Source organism: Hippopotamus amphibius, chromosome 11 (genome assembly GCF_030028045.1).
Source record: "Hippopotamus amphibius kiboko isolate mHipAmp2 chromosome 11, mHipAmp2.hap2, whole genome shotgun sequence".
Classification (NCBI taxonomy): Eukaryota; Metazoa; Chordata; class Mammalia; order Artiodactyla; family Hippopotamidae; genus Hippopotamus; species Hippopotamus amphibius.
The window spans coordinates 19,627,180-19,646,155 of record NC_080196.1 but is presented as its reverse complement, the minus strand read 5'-3'; the positions used below and the strand labels follow the sequence as shown (position 1 = coordinate 19,646,155).

General features: G+C 42.8%; 1 protein-coding gene across 5 annotated transcripts in view; it reads right to left on the bottom strand.

The window, feature by feature from the left end:
- Window positions 1-18,976, bottom strand: part of CARMIL1 (capping protein regulator and myosin 1 linker 1) — a 303,069-nt gene that overhangs the window by 175,581 nt on the left and 108,512 nt on the right. For all 5 annotated transcript variants that reach the window (XM_057699574.1, XM_057699573.1, XM_057699569.1 and 2 more), the window contains 2 exons: window positions 8,601-8,651; window positions 3,934-3,993 (listed from right to left, as the gene is read on the bottom strand). Coding sequence is in view for 3 of the 5 variants with exons in the window: in XM_057699569.1 (XP_057555552.1) it covers window positions 3,934-3,993; window positions 8,601-8,651 (111 nt within the window). In the remaining 2 variants the exon portion in view is untranslated. The remainder of the gene's footprint in view (window positions 1-3,933; window positions 3,994-8,600; window positions 8,652-18,976) is intronic.

The following is an 18,976-nucleotide window of genomic DNA, read 5'->3' as shown; positions in this document are numbered from 1 at the left end:
AGGAGACACAAACTACCAAAGCTCACTCAAGGAAAAAACATATCAATGTGTCTATATCTATTAAAAGAAACTGCATTTGTAGTTACAAACCTTCCCTAAGAGAGAACTCCACGCCCTGATGACTTCACTGGTTAACTCAACCAAACGTTTAAAGAAGAATTAACACCAACACCACATAAATTTTTCTAAAAAATAAAAAACTGAAGAGGAGGGACTACCTCCCAAGTCATTCTACGAGCCCATGATTGCTCTAATACAGAAAGCAGTTTAAAACATTTTTAAAAAGAGAGAGAACTGCAGCCAATAACTCTCATTCACAAAGGTGCAAAGTTCCTACACAAAATTTTAACACATGAAATCCAACAATATATAAAATGAATAATACATCATAACCAAGTGGGGTTAATCTCAGGAATGAAAGGTTGATTTAATATTTGAAAATCAATCAACAAAATTTATCATATTAACAAAAGAAAAGAAGAACACACAATAATCTACACAACAACAATTTCTGATATAAACTCTCAGCAAACTAGGAATAAAAGAGACCTTCCTCAAGCAGATAAAGGACATCTATGAGAAACCAACAGCTAAAATCACACTTAATGGAAAAAGAATGATGCTTTCCCTCGAAGATTAGAAATAAATTAAGGGTATCTGTTCTCCCCACTCTATTCAGCACGGTACTGGAGGGATTCGCCAGCGCAATTGTTAGGGTTTGAGATTTGATTTTACCCTACTTGCAAGCCAGTAAGTTAGCCTGTTGCTGTTTCATGAATGCTGGCTAGAGACAAGAGACTCCTGGGTCAGAGACAAAGGACTTTGTTATTCGTGGCACAGCCAAGGGCACGAGCATCATGTGTGCTTAGATTCTTCCCTTCCCCAAAGTCCCACATGGTGACATGGAAGGCTCAGAGAGATGCCTGCACACACCAGTGGGTTGCTTACGGGAAAGGAATTGTTGAGCTTGAATAATCTGATTTTCATAGTAAATGGTAAGCAAGCCTGCTCTTTGTTCAGAAGGGAAACATCCCATCACCCCATAAGGCCATGCAATGCAAACATAACCCTGAGAAGAAACCTGGGTAAAGAACAGTCCCAGCACTGAATTCTTGGCATACCCACCAAGACACGCATGAGCATGAAAGACCCATGTGGAATGTCTCCCAACAGCAATAAGGCAAGGAAAAGAAATAAAAGGCATCAATATTGAAAAATGGAAAAGGAAAAAGGATCCTTATTCATAAACAACACAATCATCTATGTAGATAATGGTGGAATCCATAAAAAATAAGCTGCTGAAACTAATAGATAAGTATAGCAGGTGGGCAGGACACAAGATCAATATGCAAAAATCCACTGTATTTGTATCTATCAGTAAGAAACCATTGGAAATTGAAATTTAAAACAATACCATACAATAGCATTAAAAAAAAAACATGGGGCTTCCCTGGTGGCGAAGTGGTTAGGATTCTGCCTGCCAATGCAGGGGACACAGGTTCAATCCCTGGTCCAGGAAGATCCCACATACCACGGGGCAACTAAGCCCATGCACCACAACTACTGAGCCCACATGCCACAACTACTGAAGCCCACGCACCTAGAGCCTGTGCTCTGCAACAAGAGAAGCCACTGCAATGAGAAGCCCGCGCACTGCAATGAAGAGTAGCCCCCACTCTCCACAACTACAGAAAGCCCGCACGCAGCAAGACCCAACTTGGCCAATAAAAAATAAATAATAAATAAAAATTTTTTTTTAAACATGAAATAGTTAGAAATCAATCTGACCAAAGATATATAAGACCTGTACACTGAAAGCTACAACAAAATAATACTGAGAAATTTTAAACGACCTAAATACCTAGAGAAATACAGTTTTCTTGGATAAGGGACTCCATTTCGTTAAGATGTCAGTTCCCCTCAAACTGATTTATAGATTCAAAACAACCCCAATGAAAACCTAAGCAGGCCTTTTTGTAGAAACTGAGCTGAATCTAAAATTCATATGGAATTGCGAAGAACCTAGAATCACTAAAACAAATTTGAAAAACAAGAACAAAGTTGGAGGACTATCTGATTTTAAGTCTTACTATAACAGCTACAGTAATCAAGACAGTGTGAGAACAGCATAAGGATAGACAAACAGACCAAAGGGACAGGATTAAAGGGACCAAGGAGTCCAGAAATAGACCAACATTTATGTGAACAATTGACCTTCAACAAAAGTGAAAGCCAGTTCAGTGGGGAAATGACAGTCTTTCAAACAAATGGTACTACTAGAACAAGTGAAAATACTATACAGAACACACACATACACACATACACACACGAAAACTGATCCACATATTGCTTTATATACAAAAATTACCTCAAAATGGATCATAGACCTAAATGTATAACTGAGAGCTATAAAACTCCTAGAAGACAAAGAACACAGAACATCTGTGACCTTAGGTTAATCAAGGATTTATTCAACATGATACCAGCATGATCCATAAAAGAAAATACTGATAACTTCAACTTCATCAAAATTTAAAACTTCTGCTCTTTGAAAAGCACTGTAAAGAAAATGAAAACACAAGCCACAGACCAAGAGAAAATATGTACAAATCACGTATCTGATAAAAGATTTGTATTCTGAATACATAAAGAAGTCATAAAACAATAAGAAAACAGCTCAATTTTTTTTAATGGCAAAATATTTGAATTGACACTTGAACAAAGATACATGACAGCAGATAAAAAGATGCTCAACATATTTGGTCATTAGGGAAATGCAAATTAAAGCTACAAATGAGAAAGCACTACAAATGTATTAAAATGGCTAAAATTTGAAACACTGACCATGCCAGTGTTGGGGAGGATGTGGAGGAACTAGAACTCTTACACAACGCTGATGGCAATGTAAAATGGTACAACCACTTTGGAAGACAGTTTAGCAGCTTGTTAAAAAGTTTACATACCTATTTACATTACATACATATATTTACATACATACAATTCAGCCACTCTACTCCTAGATATTTACCACAGGAAATAAAAGTCAATGTCCAACCAAAGATTTCTAAATGAATGTTCACGGCACCTTTGCTTGTCAGCCAAAAACTGGAAACAACCCAAACGTCCATCCCTGGGTGATGGATAAACAAACTGTGATATAGTCACACAATGGAACGCTACTCAGCAATAAAAAGGAACGAACTATTGAGACATGCAACAAAACTAATCAGTCTCAAAAGAATTACACTGGCTAAAAGGAGGCAGACAATCGAGAGTATGATTCCATTCTTATAACATTTTAGAAAATGCAAACTAATCTATAGTGGCCAAGAGCAGATGCCTGTAGATGATAACAAATGAGGAGGGGCAAGAGGGAATGTTTGCTAAGATGTATGAGAAGACCCTGGGGTGATGCATATGTTCAGTATCTTGACTTAATGGTTTCATGGGTCTACATGTCAAAACTTACCAAACTGTACATGTCAGTTGACTGCATGTTACTTATAGTTCAATAAAGCTGTCCTTAAAAAATCTACATTTTATTAATACCAAAAAATTCACTTACCACTCTATTCCCAGAAAGATCACGTATAGTACTGTAGAATAGCTATGAAATTTTAGTGCTGAAACTAGCACAACATCTCTAAGGAACAGTACTCTCACGTTTACATGGCCAGGTAATGTAAGAGCTAATTAGTTCTTTTCAAACTGACTTAGGGAGAACATGTTTCCCTTATCACAAATTCCTGACCCCTACCCACCCCAAGTCCTGTTCAGTCTCTCATTCAGAAACCTCCATTTTCCCTTATCTTGTTTTTCCACATTATCTCAAGAAACTTTCAATAGTGAACCAAATAGAAGGTATTACCTGGTTTCAGAAACTCAAGAAAGGTCTGACCCTACAGTAATGACAAACAGGTTATTCACACCCACCTGAGCTGACTTGCTGCAGATAACTCCGTGAATCTCCAGGTAGCTGAAGGTTACCTCGAGCTGCAATTGAGGGAAGAGGGGGAAATAAAGACCGTATGAGGGTTCTAAAATCTATAATTCAAAGTAAAAATGCCACAATTAAAAACAGTCCAAGTGCAAACAAAATATTGGCATCTTCTGAAGGTAGGCTGGTTTAATGTCTCCATTTATTCAATACGACATGACCTTGATCTATCATATTTCAGGAAAAGCATTATTCACTTTCCTAAAGGGCTGAAAGGAAACTCCAAGTCTGACTTTTTAAATTTCATCCAAGGACAAACCCAATGGAAAGTTTTTGTATTTCTACTCCAGTATTTATTTACCAAGAAATGAATGTATGAAGGGAGCCATCTAAATAGACTTTTTTTCTCTTATTTCAAGATGTTGCTTCAGCAAATCAGATTGGGATAGAGACAATGTTGGTTTTTTCCTTCTTTCTAAACCCTTACCTCTTTGGGTTACACTCTGACCACTTACTGGAGTCATCATTCCTTCCACTGTCTTTCATTAAAGTTCATATTTTGAACAGATTTAGAAAAATACAGCATTTAGGAATTTAATCTGTGCTTCAATGAAACACAGAGTTAAATAAAAGTCTTCTCTCTCTCTATGCCTATACATAAATGATGATTGATTTCCTTTCCATTTTAATAACAAGTGCCCCCCTTCCTCGCTTCTCCTGTAATCGACATTTCTTTTTCTTTAAAATACCTCCAGTCTCACACTCTTTGCCTATTTTTTCCTGGAAAATAGCCACTAATCTTTCTCTCAGTTTTTCACTCTTTCATCTGAGGACAGCAAACAGTCACAGGGCCTGGGACTAAAGACAATGGAGAACTGAGTTGGATGAGTTTATTTTACCCACTCGCCTTAAAACTAGAAATGTGATGGGGAAAGAACCCATCTAGAAGCAAACGCATACGACCCTTAGGACCCTTTGCCTGCTGGTGTTACGTTGTACCTTTATACATCTGGTCGAATAAATTTTAGAACAGAGAACCCCTGAATCTCCAGTATGGTGATGCGGGCTGGAGGTAGAAAGATAATTCATCCTTTCGTCATTCACATAGTCAACCAACAGCATTTATGGAAGGCCTACTATGTGCCAGGACTAGAAATAGGAATGAGACATTTGTCGTGTCCTCCCAGAGTTCAATGCAGCATTGGAGGCACATTTTAAACATTCGATTACCGTGGAAGTCTTCTTACCTATCATTATCAAGACCTATACTTGGTGGGTTTTGAATCTCCAAACCAAAGTAATTTAAAGCAGGGAATCGTTTTCTAAAAAAAGAGTCCATCTCTACCTTCATTTATTTCCAATTAAAACTTATAAACATATTTTCATTTGCTAGCTTTGGACACAGTGCCAAAGCCCCACTGGCTGGCCCCCCAATGGCATTTCCTCTGTGGGCCACACCCATAAATGCAGGGCACCCAACTTCCAACTGATGCTCTTTAAAATGGAGTGAGGGCTTGAAGACACTGGGAAAGCAATAAGAGGGCAGAAGTTCTCTAGATTATGTTCCCCATACCCCCAGCCTTTAATAGTATCTGGTCCTTAACAAGAAAGTAATTTTTTAAAGTGAATTATTTTATCAACATTCAATATTTCACAGACACTCTCTCCTTTTGCAGCCTATTTCACTAATATGTGAAATATCTTTTTAAAAATTTACTATTGTAATTATAACTGCTATGAATAGGTTTGGAAGCAAACCACTGACCCTTGATAGGCATCTCATACAACTGGTGGGAACAGGTGTAAACAGCTCCACTCCCTTATAACCTAGCAGCTATGAAGATGCAGCTGGCATCAGTCAGCATATCGGGGCTAGCATGGGAAGCTTTGGTCAATTTAGCTGGGGGAGGCTACCTGGAGGTCAGTTAAGATGCTTCTGCTGCACCTCAGGGCTGTCCCTGGAATAAGCCAAGTGCCAGGGAGCCAGGAAAGCCCTGAGCCATTCCAGCGAGGCCCTGAAGAAAGACTTCAAGTGTGTCAAAGAAAGAGTGAAAAGGGAAATCCAGGCAGAAGAAAAAGAATTCGCAAAGGCACGGAGGCATTCAAAGAACAAGGGCAAGGCAGAAACAAGAAGTGGACCCTGCGGTTTCAGGGATGAATAAGGGAGGACAGGCTGCATATGTGATTCATCAGAGCCCAGGGTTCTTATCGATGGTGAGAAGGCAACACACTGACAGACATCACAGCAAGATTCAAGCCATCCTCTCTAATCTCACCCATGGCTCTCTTCAATAGGTCTGGGCTCTCAGCCCCCACCCTGACTGCGGCCCACCCCGAAGACAGTTTAAAAAATTTCACTGGGCAGGAGGGAGCAGGGGGACTACTTAGGAAGCTGTGACACAGGCAGGCCGCAGGGAGACCTGAGGACATCTTTCAGAGAGAGCCGCAGACACTAGTGAGCGGTTAGGTAAGAGGAAGGAATCATCCGTGCTCTCTCACTCGTCCCTCCTTGACCCCCAGCAAGACAGTTTCCATCTGACAGACAACAGAGAGAATCTACATGTGATTATGTGATGCTCCTTTGGGAACTCCCACTATTCCACACACAGTGACCCATGTCCTGTTTGCCCATCTCTCTGACCAGTCTCCCCCGCTCCACAGCCTCCTCCTCAGTCCTGGGCCCATACCCCCACTCCCCAAGCGCACTCTGCTCTTGCAAACTGCTAAACCTCTGAGCAGTGGGAGACCCCTGCATCTGCCTGGTTGAGTCAGGGTGATCCTCCAACCCAGCTTCTCTGCGGACCCTTCCCTGATCTGACCACGACCCACTCCACACCCCGCTAAAGCAGAGATGGAGCCTTCCAGGGAATGGCAAAGTTCTATTTCTTCACCTGCGTGTGACTGCAGAGGTATCTGCTTCATGATTAATCACGGAGATATACCTTTCTATTTTATGCATGTCTGCCTGTGAGCTACGTTTAACTACAGAAAGACAAAAGAAGAAAATGTTTAATTAATCAGCCCCCGAAGAAAAGAGAAGAAACCTATGTGAAAATCAGGGGCTGTTGTACACTACTGTTCTGAATATAATTATTTCCCCAGAGATATTAATGTCATTGACACTGGTTCTGCTTCTTAGCCAAGGTGTACTGTGACATGAAAACCAGCCTTCTGTCCAGGGGAGACCTGCACCCAGGTCACTCTGGAAGAAGATCTGCCTTTCTTTATGTGTGATGCTGACAATATCAGAAATCAAAACCAATGTCCAAACTACCCTAGCCAGGCCGACGTCACATACGTCACATACGTTACATCACATACATACATCACATCCATCACAGGATGAAGGCAGGCCTTCACTCAGCGGCAAAAAGGGGGCAGCAAAAGGGAGGCAGGTGACTTCCCAAGAGGTAATACCCCTTCTGCTGTGTCACGACACTTTTAATTAGGGTAAACATGTCATTCAGGAGCCTTCTACTCAATAGGCTGCTTGACTATTTTCTCAAGCCCATATAATTTCCTTCTGCAATTAATTTTTCACCAGCGGGATAATGGTTAACGCACTTCCTTATATCCTGCCTTCAGGTACTGTAGCATATAGGTAATTTAGTCCAACATCATTTACATAATGACTGACTTCGTTTATAACACATTATAAACATACAGACTCACTTCATATTATCAGAAGGGAAGGGATAACATCAAGTCTCATTCCTCAGAGAAACTCTATAAAAAACAGCATGTGTATGATCAGAAAGAAAAAAGGCAGCAAGTATCCTTTGCCCAGCAAAGAGTGGGTTGGCACCTTCTCAAAGTTCAGCAAAAACCATGCAAATCATTAGTCTGTCAGTCCTACAAGGTTCATTTCATTACAGTACCATGTCCAGCACAAAAGCAGGTATTCACAAAACAGTGGCTAAATGCTGAATTTTAAGAAGCAAGAAAGCACTAAGAAAGAAGCAAATAACACTGCAACACAAACGTCATAGGAGCGAGGTTGAAAGCATCTCCCAAACCTTCCCCATTTCCCTGGGTTTGTAGGCAGGTGAGTTCATACCCTATAAAATTGGTCAACACCTTTTTGTTACTATAAAGAAAATAAAAGAAGCAATTACGATGCCTAGTTCATGAGCTATCAGCTCAAATGTCAATCTGCACCCTCTAATGAAGGACATCTTATAGAAAATGTTAGGTCTTTGAAATAACCAAGGGGCACCGTGTTATTTCTTACAGGCAACATCAGAGTCTGTCCATGGAGGAGGGCTAGGTGCCTGAGTGCCTGGGAATGCACTTGGTAGTTATGAAGGTTATTTCCCACGTATCAAAGCCTTAGAAAAATGGGTCATTACTGGACCCAAGGAACTAAGAACTAGACTTGCAGAGAGTGTAAACCCTGCCCCAGATGAGAGAGAAAAATAACTGAAATCCACAAGCCTTGGGGATAGGGAACACACTCCGCCATTCTTGCTGGGATGCCTTTAACACAGAGGGAACAGGGGAGGATACGTTTAGGTGCCTTCTGGGGAGAAGGAAGGAAAACATGGTTGTGCAAAGAGAATTCTGGACACATTGGCCTAAATCATAAGTCTACACAATTGAGAGGCAAGTGTGTGTTGTGTTGCAGTGTGTGTGTGTTGGAAGGAGGAAACTTATCACCACTTACCTTGGTGGGGATTCGTGCTGTGACCAGGAAGGCTCGGCATGACGTCAGCACCTGTAAGACAGAAGCGTTGGCATCAGTATAAGTATCAAAAAGTGGGCCGGTGGGCTCTGGTGCGACCTGCAGGCCTTTAACGATACTGAAGCCTTGAAAGGCTTGGTTCCTGACATGTAAGAAGAATAAGTGACGTGGGACAGCTTGTTGGCCTTGTAGGACTATTAGCTCTACTCTAAGAATCACTGTTTGAAGGGCAGTATCAAACAAATCACCTGCAAAATCTCAAAATGAGCAACCCGTCAGCTCTCCAAGGAGCCCCAGATTACTCCAGCTGAGTAAGCAAGACAGGTCTCTGAGATATCAGAATACAGATATCTCATCCATAGCAGGAGCCCCATTACATCAACAGCAAATTTCATGAAAAAGCCAAGTACTCATTCACACTTTCCAAATTACAACTGCCACCTACGTCTGCCCTCTTGCGCCTCCCTTTCTCTGTCCATTAGCTGATAACATTTACATAACACACAGGCAGCAAAACAGGCTATTCTCCCAAGAAGTCAATCCTCTCAGCTATGCTTCGCTTCTCAGCTATGCCTCTCAGTCCTAGAGAGAACGCTTATGGACGTTTCGATTCCAATTCTCAGCTAAGAACATACAGACAGCCCAGGGGGTCCCATACGCCTATAGGCACCTCTTGCCCAGCACAGGCCCTTGTGAATACAAAAGGGCTGGAACTAGGCTGAATTCTTAGTTCAGACCTGGAGCAGAGATCCCAGGCTACCACCCTTAACGTCTAAACGTGCCACTCTGCAACTCAGAGGTCCGGGCAGGCCTCCGGGCAGGCCTCCGGGCCTTTGCAATAAAGAGAGCAGATTCCAACACTTCTCAAGTTCTGATAGGAGACCTGTGTTTGATTTTCCAAAGAACATCCCAGTCACTAAGTTGATGTTTAGCAAATGAGGCATACATGCTAGTCTAAGAATGCTGGATTTGTACAAAACTTGAGAACTCATAAGTCAAGGATTCCGAGGCCCAAGTGGTTACAGGATTTATCCAGATTCAAGCCAGGGCTCAACCTGTTCATCCACATAGAGAAGGTGAATTTATTGGTGTGCCTGTGGCCTGCTCTCTAGTCTCCCAACTCCAAACAGAAATGGTGTATTTTCTAGAAAACTCTTCTTTGAATAATCATAGGTCACCACTATCGGGAGTAATTCAGGTCAGGACCTTTTATGAGACAGATGATGGAGGGAGGTAGCCTGACACTGGCTGGGATTACCTGACAATGAGCGAGGGGAAGGCAGAGGGGGAGGTGCACAGACCATGGCAAGACTTCCCAGCCAGGTGCCTTCAATCACAGCTATTCACGGGATCCTTTTTCACCTGGGTTCATTTCTGCTACTTGACTTCAGAAGTGATGCGCTCCAGTAAGTGACTTCTAACAGTGGAGGCAACAAAAGATATCTATATTTGAATATTCCTTAGGCCATGAACCACAATTCTTTTCCCAAAGCAACAGTCCTTTCTTTTTACTAAGGTCCTTGGGAAACAGGCCCTTGTTGCTTTAACAAGCAATAGAAAGAATGTGTAGGAAATGGGGCCAGATGAGTGAGTGGAGGTCAAATGTAGCCCAGGAGTAGCAGGACTAGCTACATAAATTGCAGGGCCTTTGTTCATAAAATTATGAAGAATTTTAAGACAGTGACAGGAAGCATTAACCCAAGCGCAGGGTCCTTCTGAGAGCAGAGCCCTGTGCACCTGTACAGGTCACGTGCCCATGGAGCCAGACCTGAGTAGTAGCTACCATATATCAAGCATTTCCTACATGCCATAAATGGGCAAACATCCTTGGACACATGAATACATTTAATCTTCCCAATGACCCCCATTTCACAGATGAATAAACTGAGACTGTGATGTAACCCAAGGTCAGAAGTAGGATTCACACCTAGCTCTGTCTGTTAACTCCAAAGTCTATGCTCTTTACCTTTAGGCTACCTTTACATGTTTCAACCCAATCCGGCCTCTTGGTCTCTAGCCCCTGGCAGTTCAGTTAGATTTGGGGTAGAAAGGTGACAGCCCAGGGTCGCCTATGACTGGAAAGGGACTCACAAAGCTCCAGGCTCAAACAGTATCTTCCACAACATTCCAATAGTTTAAAAGATTCTCTTTTCAAATCCAAGAATGGCCTGGAGAACTAAATTTTTCAGTCATCTGCACTAGCCAAGCCTTGATTAAGACAGCAGTGCCCAGGAAGGGAGGCAGGAAGTAGAGCTTGGCTGCCTTTGGGGAAAGGGCAAGAGGCAGATTGTTGCATAAGATACACAGGGTTTAGTGGTGAACATCAGATAGTCAAAAGAGGCTTCACAGTAATAGAAAAGGAGATAAAGGGGCGCCAGGGACAGGTGTGGCCAGTGTTCTCATTTGCTTAGGTCTGGCAAACAGGCTACCTGTGACTAAATTATAAGATCAGGACTCATCTTAAAGGATGAAAAATTTGCCTTCTCTGAACTATGACCTTGGCCCACAGCACATTTTTTTTTAATTGAGGTTTAGCTGACTTACAATACTATGTTAGTTTCAGGTGTACAGCATAGTGATTCAGTATTTTTGCAGATTATACGCCATGATAGATTATCACAAGATAGTGAGTATAACTCCCTGTACTATACAGTATATCCTTGTTGCTTATCTATTTTATAGACAGTAGTTTTGTATCTGCTAATCCCATACTCCCAATTTGTCCCTCCCCCTTCAGTAACCATAAGTTTGCTTTCCATATCTGTGAATTTGTTTGTTTTGCATATACATTCATTTGTATAATTTTTAGATTCCACATCTAAGTGATATCATACAGTATTTTTCTTTCTCTGTCTGACTTATCTCACTAAGCATAATATTCTCCAGGTCCATTCACATTGCTGAAATTTCATTCTGTTTTACGGTTGACTAATATTCCATTCCACAGCATGTCTTGATGTGGCACCCTTTCAAACAATGCTCCTCCTCCAGGGGAAAAGGGGGGGATATTAAAAAAAAAAAAAAAAGGAAATAATGCTGACAGTCGTGATGACCGGCATGGCTACAGGAAGACGACTCCTCACCATTTCCCCCTCTTTGTCTATGGCTGACCCTTGACCAACTTGGGGCTTAGTCTGCATACAACTTACAGTGGGTCCTCCATACCCAGTTAGGCCACATCTATGGGAGGATTAACCAACCACAGACCATCTAGTCAGCACTGTAGTCTTTACTACTGAAAAACACCTGTGTCTAAGTGGACCCGTGCAGCTCAAGCTCATGTTGTTCACGGCTCAACGGTACAATGCAGCACACACGTCTTTCTTCCAGGGGTGCTTGTATGATCAATCCCCCATCTTTTCAAGAATCGTAAGTCCACAAAACCTTTGCACAGAGGTAAAACAAGAGCCAAATAAAACTCACCTGACAGAAAGGACTCAATATCAATCACCTAGTGAAAGACCCCTTTAGAGTTTATACTCTGAGAGCAGACCCAAAGAAACTCATCTCACAGATAGTCCCTGCCGAAGCTGGACTCGAGGCTGCGACTCCTTATACCCAGCGTGTTACCCTTTCACTCTCTCCTCAAACAGCAATAAGGGTCAATGCCCAAAGCCCCAGACAGGAACACAAAGTCTCCTCAGTAGTCAGAAAAATATGTTTCACTCTATCAACATTCCCTCAAGGGAAAACTGGTCCCACAACATCCAGGATCATTTTACAAGCATCATAGTAATACCAGCCAATACCTGCTGGGCACCATGTTCTCATAGGTTCGCAAACATCATCTCCTTTAACCCTTACAGCAGCCTATGGGGTAGACACTATTATTATCCCCATTTTAAGATGAAGAATCTGAGACATAGAGATTATGTAACTTGCTCAAGTCACCCAGCAAGTAGGTGGCAGAACTGGGATTCAAAACTGGATGGTCTGGCCCCAGAGACCGTGCTAATTACATATACAGACTCTCAAATCTCACCTGTCCAAGAACAAGCTTCCTCAATAGTCTGCACGCATGCAAACAAAGATGAGTCATAGAGCTTTAAAGCCAGAAAGAAGGAAACAGGTAAAAGCATCATCAATAAGACGATGCGTGTTTGCATATCATAAGAACAAGGACCAGTCTCAACTATCTGTCCAGACCAGTGCCTGTCTGTCTGTCTGTCTCTGTCTCTCTCTGATCAAGGGTTAATCTCTGTCTCTTTGTGTCTCTATTTGGATCTGTCTACCTGATTCTACATGTGTATCTCTTGGCTTATCTGTGCCTTTCCTCGCCTGTTCTCCATCCTTCCCTCCAACCCCTCTCTCCGCTGTGCCCCCGCCATCCTCACCATGCCCCAGCCCATCTTCTCATCTCTTCTGCCTCCCCACCCCCTTCACTCTGCCCCCACTTCCCAGTGCTTTCTCTCTGCTAATCACTGAGAACTTGTATCATATTTATGCTCATTGCAAAACAACAGGCACCCATCCCAGAAGAAACACCACGTTTTCAAAGAGTATTTCATTTGAAACATGGTTACAGAGAAACTTGAACGAAACATGAAATAAAAATGACAAGACACCTTTTGACATTATTATACAATGAGCAGGCTGGTAATTAAGTGATTACAAGGTCTCTTGTATGAATCTAATTACTAAGTCTTAAAGACTAATCTCAAAACACGCACCCACATAACTGACACGCGGCAGGGATCGCCAGCACGAGACGTGGGCCAGCCTTTCCTCCTGTTTACAAGTGTCACGTTTTGGAGAATACCGCCTCCCACAAGCAGCGAAGGCATCAGGTGACCAGCCTGCCTTCTCTTGATCTGCCCTCTCCTGGAAAGCCACCAGACGGTTTCTAGGGGCCACTGACAGGGTATTAACTGCTTCAATATATTTTTTAAAAGAGAGGGAAAAACCCCAGTGTTCTCACAGATTCACCTTTTGAGTGAAGAGCAAGCTCTTGACCATACGTAGCTACGTGATGTTCTAATGATCACTTCTGCTTTCACTTTGGCAACAACAGCGCTCACAATCTGTGGCCCTGCATGCCAACCCCCTTTCTTTAGAAATATTTTTAAAGGCAGCATAAGTACACAGTGTCCTTCAGAGGCTGGACACAGGCCTAAATCATTTGTCTGAAAAGAGACATCCAGGCTTAGAAGGGAGAAGCTTTGTGCTGGCTGGTCCCCATTTCTGGTGGTCCGCTCAGATCCCCAGATGCACAAGGACTGTTCTTAGAAAGCCTGGAAGGGGATGGAGCCGAAGGGGTGAAATTCTCCAGTGTGCACCCAGCCTTTCCAACACTATGCCCACCTGTGACCACAGAGCGTAGCAATGTTTCGAAGCAAGTGTGCAAAACTATGCACACTACCATTCCAAGAACTGTGCCTTTTGCTCTATCAACCCAAACTGGGCCAATAAATGGGGTCCCATTCATGCTGGGAATCCTAAAGAACTCAGTCTCCTAGCTTTCCTGTTTGGGGCCAAGATACCCTAGGATTTGTGGCCTTGGAGGTCTTACAGTGCACACACATGGCTTCTAGCAGGTGAGGGGAGAAATCGCACAGAAAATTTCCTCTTTGACTTATCAGGAAGCGTTTCCCGATATTGTGCACTACCTTGGTGCTAGGGAGAGCAAGCATCCTCCTTGCAGGGTAACCACATCTTCATTTCCAGCTTTAGCTCTGAGAATCCTGCATCCCGGAAACTAGGACGCTTGGTCGCCCTACTTGCTGGGGTTTTGGAATCAGAAAGACAGATTCCAATTCTGGCTCTGCTGCTTTCTAGCTGTTTAATGCTGACAGAGTTAGTTGACTTCTCAGTTTGCTCACCTGTAGAACAAGAAGAATATTGCTCTGCAGGACTAACAGTGCTGTTTTAAGTAAGATACAAACACAGGTAAAGCCCTAGCCCAGCGCCCAGAACGTCTCCACTGAATATATCGTCATAATTGGTGTGAGAGCATCTTAAATTTAGATTCCCTAAGTAAGATTAACATCTACTGAATTTTTAAGTAAAAGCTTTTGTCAACAGAAGAAAACAAACAACAACAAAACAGAAACAAGGATTCTGAGACCTCTCCTAGGCTCCCATATTGACATTTTCAGTTCAATATATATCTTTAACCTTGAAGGAGAAGAATTTTCTTGCAAAGTTAAAAAAAAATGGCGGGGGGGGGGGCAGTCATTGGAAGGAGTCTAAGTGCTGAGCCAAGGAACCTTCACCACAGAGGGAAAGCTACAACTTCCCTCCCACCTCCTCAGGGAGACCCATTCTTCCACAAGAGTCTTAGCATGCAAACCACATTTTCAACCTCTGTAATGAATTTCCTCTCCCTTCCATTGAAATGCAAACAGCAGCTTGGTTCCCTTTGAGGCTTCCTGGTTCAACTTTTAGCTTCAAAATTTCACTTGGAAACATTTATAAAAATCCTCCCTACTGTTAAGACTCACAGCTTAGCACAGAAGCCTAAATCTCCTCATGGAGATGATACACAAGGAGGTCGGCCATGGAAGCCTCTCACCGCACACTTACTAAAACAGAAGTAAGGACCTGTTTCACCCTCTTATTAAAGAACTCCATTACCGAAAGCCTACCGCCACACAGGCCATCTATAAATTCATGGCCCCTAAATCCACGCTGTCTCCCACACATTACCAAAACTGCCTTTCCTGTAAAACTGGGCTCTTCACGGCAAACATTCAACCGATGGTCTTATACCCCCAAAGTGCTCTCTAATTGGCAAGCAAACTAAAAGACGAATGCCATGTAATACATTTCCCCTCTTCCAAAATCCAGCTCCAAGTGTGTCCCAGACAAGACCTCATTAATCCAAGACAGACACTTCGGGGAGGGAGAGGGGCAGGTGGCGAGGACTGTTATCGCCGCTGTAGAGGTTATGAGTGACAGATGCTAAGGGACTTGTGCAAGGTCACCCAGGAAGTTGAGGGAGAATAAAAAGTCTTTTCTGGCTCTGAGCCTCTAACATCCCACCGCACACAGCTCTGACGACCATCGCCCTCTGGCCAAAGCAGGACACTTCACCCAAAAGGAATACAAAACAACACATCGTTTTAGTGCATTTTCTGGCCCCAAATCCCTTATGAACCTGCATCACCACACTTCACAGGCATCTCTATCTCTCCCACTGCCATCAGTAGGTGTGCCCGAGGAGGCAGCACAGGCCAGTGCAGGACCTAAAAACTACCAATCCAGCCCCCACCTGTTTTTTATAAATAAAGTTTTATTGGGACGCAGCCACACCCATTTCTTGACTGGATCGTCTCCGGCTGCTTTCACACTAGAAAGGCAGAGTTGAATAGATGCAACAGAGATTTTTACGCGTCACAAAGCCAAAGATCTTTACTATCTGGTCCTTTACAAAAAGTAAAGGTTTGCTGACCCCTTGCCTAGTAGTTTAGAGGACAAACCCTGGGGTCGGGTTGCTTGGACTTCAATCCAAGCTTCATCAATTACTATCTGTGTGACTTGGGGCAAACTACTTAACCTTCTCAGTGGCTCAGTTTTCTCTTCTGTAAAATGGGAGCAAAAATATACACCTCATGGAGCCATGAGGTTAAATAAGTTACTGCATGTCAGTAAGTGAACATATGTCAAGTGCTGAGAAGAGCATATGGAAAGTGCTAGTGTTTGTTCTTATTACACTATTATAATAATATTATACATGTCCATTAAAGTATTTCACTAAGAACAGAGTTATTGGATTTAGCCTGGATTTAGCCTGGGTTTGGCCTCAAGCTAGCCACTGACCTGACTCTGAACAAGTTATTATCTCTGTGGACCTCAATTCACCCAAGCTTAAAATAAGGGAGTTGGAACAGGTGCCTAAGTTACCTTCCTACACTTTGGGTCATGACTTAGGCCCACTGTGGGGCTGCCCAGTTCTAGGACCTCACTTCTTTTCACTTTGCATGGACTGCCAGGAATGGCAAACCGCCAGTAAATATTTGCTGAGAGGAATTAATTCCTTCTGGGTCCCTGCTCCCTGGAAGGACAGATGCTCCCTCAATAGTGGGGGGCAAAGAAGTCACTGGAGTTTGGTTTTTGTCTTCCGATATATCTGGGGAAGCCTTTCTACTCTTAACACCTGTGCAAATCCATTTCTTTTCACCTGGTTATTTATGCCATTAGGCAGAAATGGAATGTTTACATACAGCTTGTCAGACACAATCGCTTCATTCTTCCTGCAGCCCTTTTATTGCAAATTGTAAGGCTTTCTCAAAGCATGAAAGAAAAGAAACATCTCTAATTTTTCCCCATGGATGAACATGTGGCTACTTCCAAACAACATCAATTCTTCTTGATGTCACTAATATTTTAGATCTTCTCGAAGCACTGGCTGATACCAAACTCTGGAACCAGCCACATTGATTCTACGATGATAGCATTTTAAAGGCGGAATAATGGCTTGACCATAATCCCTGGAATGGGGCTGCCCCTTAGGCTAAGAGTAAAGATGAGTCCAACACCTAGTACCAGCCCCACAGGTCCAGGAAGCTCAAGTTAAAGCACTCATGTGGGGCAGAGTTTCTGCCCAGACCTCTCAGCACTGGGGACTCACCGGTCTGCATGTCGCATGCTTGGGAAGGGGCCTCTGCTAGTCATCACTGTCATGTTTACGGTTTAAATGAATTCACCAACTGTAGAATCACAGTCATGGAAAGAGTACAAAAAACATACAACATGAATGCAAAGGTCACATTAACCCAGTTAACAAAACTCCTCCTGCTTCCCTAACACAGGGCCAGCCAGTCTCTTCCTGAACATGCCATGAGTCACCAGAACCCAATTCTAGTGAAAAATTACAAAATCAAGAGCAATCTGGGCATGGGTGTATCCAATTCCATTACTTTACAGATGAGGAAACAGACCAGGAAGACTCAATCAATTGCCTGCATTTATCAGGGCTCACTTTTTCCCCCCCAAACAATGGAATTTTAAGCACAAATAAATTTATTTAAAGGAAATGGGTAGCTCTCATTAAAAAAAAAAAAAAAAAAGCTTTTTTATTAAAGACCAGAATTCAAGAGAAACAGAAACCAAATCAACTTGACAGTTTTGAGAAGCAAGAACTAGTAGAGTCCCTTCAGGAGTGGACTCCACCCACTTTTCTTCCATGTATGATTCCTCTCAAGATTCAAAACCCAGAAGCAAAAACCCCGTCCTAAGCATGGTACCCAATAAAGACCACAGAGAATTACCTGAAAGGAAAGATGCATAACAGTTACAGCTTAATGACAAAGACCACGGGCTCTGGGGGCAGGCAGCTGGGTATGAATCCCTGCTAGACCACTCACTACTAGCTGTGTGATCTGGAACAGGTCAGTTAGCTTATCCATGCCTTAGTCTCCCCACCTATAAAAGCACAGAGACAACACGCCTACTGAGACAACATATGTGAGGTACTCAGAACAAGACCTGGCACGTAAAGGAATCCAATACACACAACACCCTTCGACAAATTCAACGGTAATAGTAGTTAACCAGCTATACGGCAGAGTTGGGACACGAAGTTAGTTTCACTCATCTTGTATCAGAATTCTCATGTGGTCCCTCCCCAACCTAGACCATTTCAACTTGTCAGCCCACAAGGGGGGGGGGGGGGCCTTAATATCCCCATCTTCTCAAGCCAAGAGAACACAAATGCCACTTTCTTATCCTTCACCTTTTGTTAATTAGCATTTTCATCAAATGAAAAAAAGGACACATTTTCTTTCCTGCTCTCAGAGCAAACGTATGAAATATTCCTCCATGCTGCAGGAGTGTGGGTGGCATATGGTAGGGGAGATTGATTTTAGATGTAATACTGTAACATAAATAATCAGATCAAGAGATAGTCTTCATTACAGTCCACGATAAGAAATAGGGAGAGAAGGAGAAAAAAGATTTGGAGTGATTACATCGAGAAACCCAGGTATGCACATATTTTCAAACTGAGGGCTGCAGCCCACTGGCGGGTGGTTAAATCAACTCAGGAAAGTTTAACAAGCATATTAATAAAATAGACGGAACTGAAAGTAAAAAGAAAATCAAGTGGATTGTAAATAGAAACCGTAAGTATTGTTTCATGAAACTCCTGTTTCAGGGATATCAGTGTGCACATCCCACACATGCGTCCGTGTGTGCGCGTGCGCCCGCACACATGGGCGGGGTGGGGCGGGGCTTCTCAAAGTCAATATAAAATGCATTCCTTCTCTGGGTCCAGGTTCTGAGAGCTTGATAGAAGCTTACTTATGGCACCATCTGCACCTGTAAGTATGATCCACCGTGAGGCTACGAAAAGGCTGAGGCAGCGTGGTGGGATGACAAGAACACGAGCTTTGGAGACAACAAACCTCAGGAGAAATCCC